Source organism: Poromitra crassiceps (genome assembly GCF_964638095.1).
Source record: "Poromitra crassiceps genome assembly, chromosome: 5".
Classification (NCBI taxonomy): Eukaryota; Metazoa; Chordata; class Actinopteri; order Beryciformes; family Melamphaidae; genus Poromitra; species Poromitra crassiceps.
The window spans coordinates 46,311,945-46,322,822 of record NC_139642.1 but is presented as its reverse complement, the minus strand read 5'-3'; the positions used below and the strand labels follow the sequence as shown (position 1 = coordinate 46,322,822).

The 10,878-nt window shown below is 42.4% G+C and overlaps 2 protein-coding genes across 2 annotated transcripts; one reads left to right on the top strand and one right to left on the bottom strand.

The window, feature by feature from the left end:
* The first annotated feature begins 168 nt into the window (after positions 1 to 168).
* gmfg (glia maturation factor, gamma) lies at positions 169 to 2,216 on the top strand. The gene is made up of 7 exons (XM_083637817.1): positions 169 to 278; positions 701 to 797; positions 975 to 1,024; positions 1,115 to 1,166; positions 1,320 to 1,400; positions 1,643 to 1,716; positions 2,018 to 2,216. Exons 1-7 carry the CDS (start codon positions 276 to 278, stop codon positions 2,087 to 2,089), a joined length of 429 nt encoding a protein of 142 aa, XP_083493943.1. The 5' UTR covers positions 169 to 275; the 3' UTR covers positions 2,090 to 2,216.
* A 111-nt stretch (positions 2,217 to 2,327) lies between these two features.
* paf1 (PAF1 homolog, Paf1/RNA polymerase II complex component) lies at positions 2,328 to 9,539 on the bottom strand. The gene is made up of 14 exons (XM_083637816.1): positions 9,328 to 9,539; positions 8,830 to 8,862; positions 8,628 to 8,720; positions 8,409 to 8,530; positions 8,256 to 8,322; positions 8,062 to 8,163; positions 7,855 to 7,960; positions 6,144 to 6,212; positions 5,672 to 5,775; positions 5,449 to 5,565; positions 5,167 to 5,295; positions 4,705 to 4,810; positions 4,087 to 4,165; positions 2,328 to 3,926 (listed from the first exon to the last, which is right to left on the bottom strand). Exons 1-14 carry the CDS (start codon positions 9,372 to 9,374, stop codon positions 3,484 to 3,486), a joined length of 1,617 nt encoding a protein of 538 aa, XP_083493942.1. The 5' UTR covers positions 9,375 to 9,539; the 3' UTR covers positions 2,328 to 3,483.
* Positions 9,540 to 10,878: the final 1,339 nt, after the last annotated feature.

Genomic DNA, 10,878 nt, shown 5'->3' with positions numbered 1-10,878 from the left:
CATTCACATTGTTGAATACAGCACATTATCTGAGTGCAGAGCAAACTTGTGCTACCTGACATCAGAGGGAGTTTGCACAATGGCCAATGTCATCATGTTCTGGAGAAAAGGGGAGGGGGCACTGATGTGCCTTTGCCCCATAGACTATAAAAGAAATTCACTAGGAGGATTTGAGACTGAGAGTAGCTGTGTCAGCTTGTCACTAGCTGGTGTAAGGAACTTCAAGAAAGGCAGTGTCACTGAAGACAGGAAGGCAGGCGCAGACCCCTTTGAGAATGGTATGAAACAAGTCTGTTGAATTTGCTTGAAAGATCATGTTTTTCTGTAGAAATTTAATAGATTCAGATGATTTGACTGTTTTTTTAGTTGGTTTCTGATTACCGTATTACTTTCTTCAAGTTTACCATCCCCCTCGCTCTCTTCACACAGGAAACTACATTCGCCCATGCTGCAACAAAAACATTTCCTGTCCTCAAAATATATCACGATATTATTCTGAATGTTTACTCAGTCCATCCAGGCATGCACATTGGATGGAAAGCTCAATGTTTGAAATTGTTTAAACTGATGTCCCCAACATTGTTTTTGGGGCTCTAGATTATTTGCAATGTATAATAAGCCACATAATATTATTTAAATATTTTTACATTTCTTAGTCTGCCTTCTTAGTCTTTTACTGATTTTCTATTCTATTTTGCAGTCAAGTTCACTGGTTGTTTGTGAAGTGGACGAGAGCCTGAAAGAAAAACTGAGGAAGTTTAGATTTCGAAAAGAAACCAACAATGCTGCCATATTGAGTGAGTATCACATCACATGCTAGTGTTGAATGTTTATTATCTCAAGTCTAATTATTCAATTTAACCATTTTTAATAACACAGTTGTCATTTGTTCTGCCAAATTCCAAATTTTAACAAGAGTGTGGACAGGCAAATGTGCAAAATAAAAAAGACCAATAATCATTCTTCTTTTTCAGTGAAAATAGACATGGCGAAACAGCTTGTAATCCTTGAGGAGGAATATGAGGCAAGTAAACTGATTTAACTTTGTCTTTTGCAGATGTTAGTCACAAAGAAAACTGTCTTTCAGGATATTTAAGAAAACTCTGTCTTTCAGGATATTTCCCTGGATGACTTGAGAGATGAACTTCCAGAGCGGCAGCCCAGATATCCTCACTGAACATAACAAGCACATTCTTGCATAGTTTTCTTCTTAAAGTCTGCACATTTACACACAACAGTATTTAGGGATTCTGTACTAATATGGCAACTATGTTATCAGAACATCATTCAGTTTGATGTTCCTTGACAACAATGCACATTCATTGTCTACAGCTACAAATATGTCCATGCTGATGGCAGAGTGTCTTATCCTCTGTGCTTCATATTTTCCAGTCCAATGGGTAAGTAATCATCCTGGCTGTCACAAGCCAAAAGCACTCTCTTTGCCCTTCATTAGACTGAAATATTCTTGTTTGGTTTGCAGAGTAGAACGAGAAAACTTAATTAACACAGATCTTCACTGCTCTGAAATAGTTTAATTCATGAATATTTATAATGTGTGGAGTGTGACATCTCTTGGATGTTCTTTATCAAAGTTAGGAATCTCTGTGGGGGTAATAACGTTTATCACACAATTCAATAGGGTGCAAGCCTGAACAACAGATGATGTACGCAGGCAGCAAGAACCAACTGGTCCAAGCTGCAGAGCTCACAAAGGTGATTATCCCAAATACCTACATTTGATTATATAAGTCCAGTGGTGTTGATGTAACTAAAGACAAGTGTTTACTGTACATATGCAGTTATTAAATAAATAACTACTTTCTAGAGTAGCTACATTTAAAGTTCAGCACCTCAACTTGATTACTGTTTCATTGTTGCTTGACTATAAATCTGACATTTAAGTAGGCAACTGTTTATTGATCAGGGTGTCTATATATATATATATATATGAGTAATGATGGTCACTTAAAATGTTTCACATTTTGTCTGATCTTCTCTGCCTTTACTTTGTAAGGTCTTTGAAACAAGAAACAATGACGACTTGTCAGAGCAGTGGCTGAAGGACCAGCTGTCATTTTTCCGCTGAAAATGCATCTTCCTACGGCTTACAACTATCAAGTTTAATTCTTTATTAAAAAACGAATATCTGTAATTTCACTCGTTTTATTCATACTTATGCATATCATTGCTATTAAATGATTTATTCACTCAAATGTGAATGTTTTTGTCTTGTAATCTTATTAATTTTGGACATCAAATACAAATATCAATTTCATATTGTATTACAACCAAATTCCTCTCAAATGTAGATCTGAACTAAAGCTAATAAAATACTTATTTAACATACAATAAAATGGCACAGGCACTTCTGCAATGTGTGGACTGATAGTAAAATCAGCATGCAGCTAAATTCACAGCATTATTTAGATGTTCAGGGGGGGGGGGGGGGGGGGGGGGGGATTGACCAATGATTTTCTTACAAAACATTACCTGCATTTTATTGTTTCAAAGCCATATTAATGCAATGACAAACTGTCAAAGGTTGAGAAAACAAAAACATTTTTACATCCTCCATTGATCTATGCACCAAATAAAGACTTTGTAAGATGAGCCGTGTGCACCAGGACTCTCCTATCTGATCCTGCATTGAATATCTGACAGACAAGTCAGTCAAACAAATGTAGAGGAATGGTGTACAAATAACTACTGGTAGGTGTCAGCTAAATCTACAAAATCATTCAAACATTAACTGACAACCTCAGGGGCCCAAATACCACATGGATCTCCCTCACAAATTGCATTTATTATTTTCAACCATCAAGCGACTCCAGGCCGAGACTGAGTCAGTATGAGACAGCAAAACATTTCCATGAGGCAGTCTGGGCTTTTTTTTTAAACCCCATTATTTTTTTTTACCTTAATATAATTTTATATACGGTAATCATTTTGATGGTACAGTGACTTCTAATAGGAGAATGACGCCTCCATCATTCCTACACTGCCCTCCAAAGGCCTGTTCCTGCACTATGTATTTTTGGTGGCTGCATCCCGGAGCCTGTCAAGTTGCCTGGAACTTTTAACTCTGCTCCTTCAAATTAAAAGTTTTCACCTGACAAACATAGTGCAGGTATGCTTTTATTGTGACGTTCATTTCACTTGCTAGCTTGATTAGCAGTGCGATTAGCCACCAGACAATATTTGGGGATAATTTGAGCTATTTTCCCTAGCAAATCAGTTACAAACATTGCAGAAAGGTAAGCAAAGTAGAGATTACAAGCAGAAACACTAAAATAAGGCTGATATCTGAACATACAAACGGGGAAGTGTAGCATTTATTAACATTAGCATCTGTAACTGTGCGGGTGCAGTTTCCACAAAATAGAAAAATGACATAATGGGGCTTTAAAACCAACTGACCGGCGCTAAACATACAGATAAGATAAGTGGCCTTCATCGCACAGGTCTGGACAGGAGGGGATCTCATTCGCTGTCACTGGCGTCCGTGGACTCCGAGCCTTGTTCACTCCCGCTTCGGCTGTGAGCGCGGGGCTCTGCCTCGGAGTGCTCGCTGCTGCGGTCGCTGTGTGCCGGGGAGGGGCTGCGGCTCTGCCGGGCTCCCCGCTCTCCACCTCCGTCCTCGCTCCCGCTGCCCTCCTCCCCGCTGCTCCTGGCAGAGTTCTTGGGCTCGTTGTCGTCGTCATCGTCTTCACTGTCGTCGTCGCTGCCGAAGATCTCCACCTCGTCTCTCAGTTCCCTGGTCCTCTCCTCGCCGCTCTCCTCGCCGCTGGCCTTCCTCCTCCGCTTACCGGCCTGCTCGTCCTCTTCTTCGTCTTGTGCCGGTCGCTCCCGGTCTTCGTCCTCCTTCTCGGATTCACTGTCCGAGTTCTCCGCCTCGCTCCCGCTGCCCTTGTCTTTCTCGTCGCCTAAAAAGACATCGGAGAAACAGCAGATGGTGAACGATTTGGCGGGCACATGCTGAGCTGACTGTTACTATGGTGCTGCAGGTAGCTAATTCAGTGCCAATTAAGTGAAGAGAAAATCCACCAGCTAGGTGCCACTGGATAAAAGAAACAGACAACTGACCAGAGTCCTGCAGGTCTTTGTCCAGGTCTTCCTCTTCATCTTCCGGCTCATGGTTCTCCAGCTGAGCCTTGCGTGCTTCCTGTGGACAATAAAGGGGAATGACATCACTACACTACTACTACTGAGGAATGAAGAAGAATCCAAGCTTACAGGTATCATTATAAAATGGATAGTTCCAGTCCTCAGTTCTAATTGGCTGTTATGTTTCAAGTCATTGTAAAATACGTCCAAGTGCATACAGTGAGGACATAGCAATTCATTTGTATAACATGCTTATAAAAAAAAAACACTCCTACTGATTACATTTGATCGTTACATTTTGAATTTGATCAGATTTACTGAACATTTGCATTCTTTTTTAGTAAGTATGCCAAGTGTCAATGCCCTAGCTAAATTAAAACAAAAGAGAAAAACAGCAACAGGGCCAACACTAAAGCACTGTTGTTGAGTGGATTTTACAAGATGGCGGCAACACATCATTGTATTTAAAGATAAAGAACGTGAATGTTCAATCAATAAAACTTAATTTTAATCAGTAATATAAATGAATGCTGTTCTAACAACAAACAAGCTTGCATGATGGCATGTTCAGTACAAAGACATGCGGGCTCGGCTCACCTGGGCTTCCAGCTCCTTCTCGTTCATGTCTCTGTGTTTACACACCAGCACAGCGTTTGTGGTGGACTGAGCTCCGGCCTTGGCTCTCCTCTTGCTCAGACGCACTCTGCAATGCACAGCACAGTGTGTCAGGAAGTAGAGAGTAGACACAGCCAAACACAGTTTCTCATCAAAGCCCCCCCCCCATGCCAGTGTGGGTGGTATTGATGTGCAGGTTTCTTTTGTACCGTAACAACTGGCATCAAAGTCAAATATATATTTAATGATCTAAACATATTTGCGGTGAATAATCTCACTACTATAATAAGGCAGCGAGGTGTTCCGCGGTGGCGCACAATAGACGAGCAGGTGAGCACGCTAGAAATGAGCTTCCGATATTTCTAGTTCATGTCAAAATTGGCTTTCCTCTTCTTCATAGTGAGGCGAAATAAAAAACAAGCCTCTTGTCTGCACATGAGTTACCTGGTCTCAAGCTCATTGTAGTAAACACCATCTCCATCTCTGAAGATGAAGAAGTAGTTCTCCTCATAACCCTTGCTGGCTTTGTTCTTCACATTCCAGTTGTACTCCCTGGCTATCTTGTAGTCATACCTGACACACACACACACACACAAAACAACAAATTACAAGGTTAATACATACGTATTGTAACTAAGGTTGACATGAACAGGCAAAGTAACAGAGGTCTTGATTATAATGTGCAGCAAAAGAAAAAGTTGCTGCTGACGTCATAGCTTTACTTACAGCTCCTCTGGCATGTAATCCAACTCCTCGTCCACGTCTCTCTTGCGCTTGCGAAGTGTTTCCTCATTTGGCAGGAAGTAGGCCACAAACTGATTTCCTTCCTCATCCATCATACCTCTGTATTGTAGAGTAACAGACCAGGTACATCAGTGGCCATACAAAAATATCTACTTCATATACGCACACAGATATCCACAAAACCTATGTTTTATTATCTACACACCGGATCATGGCCTGAGACATCATATCCACTCCCGCAGTTGCCGACTGGTCTTTAGGTGCAGGGTCAGAGTCAAAGATGACCTGAGCACATGGGTTGATCCACATCTGGGGAAACAAGGTACAGATAAAATCAATATCCACAACCACAATGTGCATGTAATACTACTATGGCTGCTCAAAAATGCGCACAAAGCTAACGATTCAGATTTCAACAAAAGAAATGGAGTAAACATGTAGTATGCCTTCTGTATCGTGTATTAAGACAATAAGATAAATGCTTGAATGTAAAACTGCCAATAAGAGACAAATAAAAACAAGAGGGAAAAGGAACAAAAAACATGATGGGAGAAGGGAGAAGAAATGCCTCCTTATTCCTGTAGCTCCTCCCACTGCTCAAGGCATTTGAAATCATCACAGACGCTGAATGCCACTAAGTGGAGTGAAATGTTCTGCATGTTAAAAAGTCTGCTCACCTTGAAGTCAGGGAACACAGGCATGACCTCCACAGGAGTAACTCTGGGTTTACTGTAGTGCTGTGCAATCTGGAGAGGGGGAAAAAGCATGTTTACAGCCCATACAAGTCAAAAAGCCCCCCCCCCCCCCCATTTATTAAACTAGGCAGGTTGACCATGAATACATTTATAATTTATTTACAGCCTGGGAGGGAGCAGAGGGTTACAAGCATGCACAAATTCACATCAGCTGCCCATTACAAACAGAGTCTTCCACAGCTGGCCACAGAGCAGCTACACAGGGGCTGGAGGCAGTGGCGTTAACGTCATTGCCATGGGACCCGGTGCAAATATTTGCTCTGGGCCCTAGCTAACAATTATATCGTTATCAAAAATATGGACTCACTCATAATTTTTTCGTCAGGCCGATTGTTAGCCGTCTATTGTGCGTTAGCAGGATCCCCAAAGGACACAAGACAGCCAGAGCTATGCGAAGGGATATTCCTCCTATCTGACCCCGTTGAAGACACGTTGGAAAGAGGACGCGTTCGTATTTTCCCGTACGATGAGATCGATCGATATCTATCTCTCTCTCTCTCTCTCTCTCTGGGGAGGCCAGCGGTAGATTCCCTGCCTACCAACACGAGGGGCGCAGGTTTGCACCCCCGTGTTACCTCTGGTTTGGTTGGGCGTCCATACAGGCTTGATTGGCTGTGTCTGCGGGTGGGGAGCCAGATTGAGGGTATGTGTCCTAGTCGCTGCACTAGCACCTCCTCTGGTCGGTTGTGGCGCCTGGTCAGGGCGGAAGGGAACTGGTGGGAATATCGTGATCCTCCCACGTGTTACGTCCTGCCCGTGAAGCTCCCCGCTGTCAGTTAAAAAGAAACTGCGCATGTGTCGGAGGAAGCATGGTGCTAGTCTACGGCCCAGATCGGCAGAGGGTGGAGCAGCGACCGGGACAGCAGGGGGAAATTGGCCAAGTACAATTGAGGAGAAAATGGGGGAAAATCAGAAATAATAATAATAATAATTAAAAAAATAATACGCTGTCTAGCCGGCACCACATGGGGAGCCACAAACAAAGACACTGCGCATCTCCACCGCTGGTGTTGTCCCCATATTAAGAAGTTGGATGTTACCCTGAGGACTGTCTCCGGTTGTCTACGAGCCACTTTGGTAAACCAACCACCCGTCCTAGCTGGTATCGTCGGACGAGTAGCAGCCACACTGGCCCTCTCTCGAAAGGCACAGATCAGTGAATGCCCCCACCCCCACAAGATCATTATGGAGACGCCATGAAATGTACGTATTCCGGAGCCACGCACACCCACGAGCTGACACGAGAGTCTGAACACCACTAGCTGACACCCCCAAGACAGGACGAGACGGAGTGACCAGTGAAAATCAGCAGAACCATCTAGGCTGCACTGCTACAGTGGACCCCATGGACATTCTTGGACAGGATCTGGCTCGAAAGCAATGAACAACCCTCAACTGTTTGAGGACCGGTGCTACGGTGTAGTAATGCAGAGCTGAAGTCTTACGGACAGTGCTTCCTGCGAGTGCGGGGACCCGATACAGACTGTAGATCACATAATCACTAGCTGCCCCAAACACCGGCCACCAAATGGCAAACATGGCTTGATTGACATGGACAATGACTCGTTGGCCTGGTTCGCCTCAATGGAGGTGCAAGTCTAATGACATATGACCTAATAATACGCTCCCTCACCGATTTATGTGCATCCTCAAATGTCTTCTCAATGGCAGCAATCTGGCTGTCTCTGTCCTTGTAAATCTCCTCCTCCGTAAACTGCTGTTTGACAGACACACCAATTCTAACAAAAGAAGACAAGAAAGTCACATACTTTAACATTTCAATAACAGCAGGTAATGTAAAAGGTAGGGGTATAAAGTCTGGTAGCTCTTAGTGACTTACTTGACTTCCACTTTCTCATTGGAGACACCATATCTGTTAAACTCTGTAGAAATATATTCCGTTTTCCTCATCCATGGGACCACCTTGGCATGCTGCTGTGATCTGCGGAAAGACGAACAAAAGGTTCAAACTGAACCCTCCACACAATTCTTAAACAGCGGTTCAACATGATGTCACACATTTGGTGATCTTACCTCTTAGAGCTGGATGGAGCCTGGATGTCTTCTTCCAATAGCTTTTCATCAGCCGGATCCAAGAGAACTGAAAAAATAAAAATGAAAATATTTAAATCAACCAGCATGTCTGAAATTTGGTCATGAAAGGATGTGGCAAGTGACAAGACTTACCGCTGGGATCTATGCGGTAGGTGTCTGGGTTGATGAGATCAATGGTGACCCCAAGGTCTGGCTCAGTCAGGAGCTCATGCTTGTGCTGCTTCTCGAGAGAAGTGGCTTTATACTGTACAAACCTGTCACAACACAATAAGAGATATCAGGTCTTGTCCGTGTTCGTCCATGTCAATTCTAGTGACAGTGAATGGGGAGGGGGGCAATGAGGGCATTCACCTGTGCTGGTCAAATGGATATGTGATGAATTTGGGGTCAAAGGGGATGTCAGGCAGACTGTTGCAGTATTTCACTCGACAGACCACTCCTGACCTGTCACAGGAAAGAGTACAGCCCAAGACACATTTTTACACAACTAATACTTTTAAAGAGAGACATTTGAAAATATATGATGACACTTAACATTGTTAAATCCCCTTACCTCTCTGGGACCGTTCTGTGAGAAGAGTTCCTACTGTAAAAGAAAACAGATGACGAGACATATCAAACATGTTAGGTATCGGGTCAATGCTGTACTACTGTTTTTTCCACTGTCATTTCTGTACAAATTATGTGAGATCCTCTTTACGATCTCTTGCACCTAGCCTCGACGAGGCTGAGTCTCGTGTTGAGGCTTGTCCCAGGTAAATAACGTTAGTTTGTTATGTCGCAGGGGAGAACCACCGTTTCATAAACACGCCACGTTACGAGCTGTAATGTTAGGTTAGGACTTCACTACAGTGTCACAGTTAGGTTAGCATGAGGTTAGCTAACTTATCCTTGAGCTTGTTTGTTGTCGTTAGGTTTCCTAAGATACCGCGTTAGCTAACTAGGCGCCGACAATGAACGATCATATAAATTAACGTTAATGACCTGTGTAACGTTAGCTAACGAACACGAACTAATCGAAAGCAAGCCTATTTTTATTTATTTATTTTACCTGTGGCCGTCTTCTCGTTGAGCTTGCGTCTGAATAGTTGGAGCCATGTTCAAGACAAATCGCCCACAACTCGCAGGAGTTTATTTGTAAAAAATGATCAACAAAATGACGCCCGATGAGAAACTATCGCCTAAATAAACTCTTAACATGTAAACTACACTTTCCGCCACAATGTGCACTATGCACTTTTGTTTTTCTGTCCGACTACGTTAGCTGTTGACCCGGGTCTTGATTTGCAGTTCAGTCCTGATGAGGATTAACTTTATAGTGAGCGCCCCCTGCTGCATAGGAGGTGGAGACACTGGCGCGTGGACGCTTCAGTTCAGTGCAGCAATCTAATCTAGTTAATTTGGCAAAAACGTGCACTTTCAAAAATACTTGCATTTATTCAGTACGAGGCAAAAAAATACACATAGTTCCTTTCAGATACAATAGTACCCCGATCAATGCTATCCATTTGTTTTGTTTAATAGAGGTTTAACTCATTGGGAGCCAGCCAGCACAGAAGTCCGGGCAGGGCACCATTCCCACTGCTTCCCAGTGTTACATATTTCTTAGAAGAGTTACATATTGCATTGACGGAGTATTCTTATCATAGGGTACACGCCCTTGTATTATTCGCTGATCTCTAGACAGTATCATTCTATATACCGTATATATATAGATTTAGATTAGATTAGATTAGATTTATTTCGAACATGGTAAAAACAAAAAACAAAACAAAAAATAAAATAAATATAGGCAAGAAGTGCCAAACAATCATAGTCAATTGACAGCATACAGTGCTGTAATCACAGTAGTATATCAGAAAACTGTAAACAGTTTTGAAGTCTGTCATTTAATTTTACAGTTATTGAGTGTTAAAGTGTGGACCAGTGACATCACTGGTCCACACTAACTCAAATTAATAACTCATTAACTCAAATCAACTCTCAATAACTGTCAAACTATTCATCATTCATCTAGTTTGACAGTTATTGAGAGTTGATTTGAGTTAATGAGTTATTAATTTGAGTTAGTGTGGACCAGTGATGTCACTGGTCCACACTTTAACACTCAATAACTGTAAAATTAAATGACAGACTTCAAAACTGTTTACAGTTTTCTGATATACTACTGATGTTCTAATGATACAAAGCTGGTTGAAAATGGGCGGAGTGTTCCTTTAATACTGGACTATATGGGAGTAGGTTTGTTTACAGAGTGAAAACTATCATTAAGCTACAAGATCAGCAAAGACGGCAAGGTTATCATACCAAAATATAAAGTAGAGACATGTAGGAAGAAAATAATACCAAAATTGTTTGGCCACTTTGGGTGCTAGCAATTTGTGGAAATTTCAGCATGGGGTCAGTCAGTAGGGCTGAGGCTACTTTCTAGGCTCTTTCTAGGCCTGCCCTCCTGGGTCCAGCATCACACAGAATTGAGCACTATGGTTTGCGGTGTGAATGTAGCCATAATAATCACGCCCTCTTCCGTGTTCAGTATAAGAACCAAGGGATTTCATCCGCCATTCATTTTTCCATCTATATTTCATAAAATGCATATAAA

What these genes read in the sequence shown, in the direction of transcription:
- gmfg (XM_083637817.1), top strand. An exon ending in TCCTTGAGGAGGAATATGAG is followed by an intron (nt 1,025 to 1,114) that starts GCAAGTAAACTG and finishes TCTGTCTTTCAG; the next exon opens with GATATTTCCCTGGATGACTT. An exon ending in CATATTTTCCAGTCCAATGG is followed by an intron (nt 1,401 to 1,642) that starts GTAAGTAATCAT and finishes ACAATTCAATAG; the next exon opens with GGTGCAAGCCTGAACAACAG.
- paf1 (XM_083637816.1), bottom strand. Translation starts at nt 9,374, where the DNA reads ATGGCTCCAACTATTCAGACGCAAGCTCAACGAGAAGACGGCCACAG. An exon ending in CTACCGCATAGATCCCAGCG is followed by an intron (nt 8,323 to 8,408) that starts GTAAGTCTTGTC and finishes TTATTTTTTCAG; the next exon opens with TTCTCTTGGATCCGGCTGAT. An exon ending in AATGAGAAAGTGGAAGTCAA is followed by an intron (nt 7,961 to 8,061) that starts GTAAGTCACTAA and finishes TTCTTTTGTTAG; the next exon opens with AATTGGTGTGTCTGTCAAAC.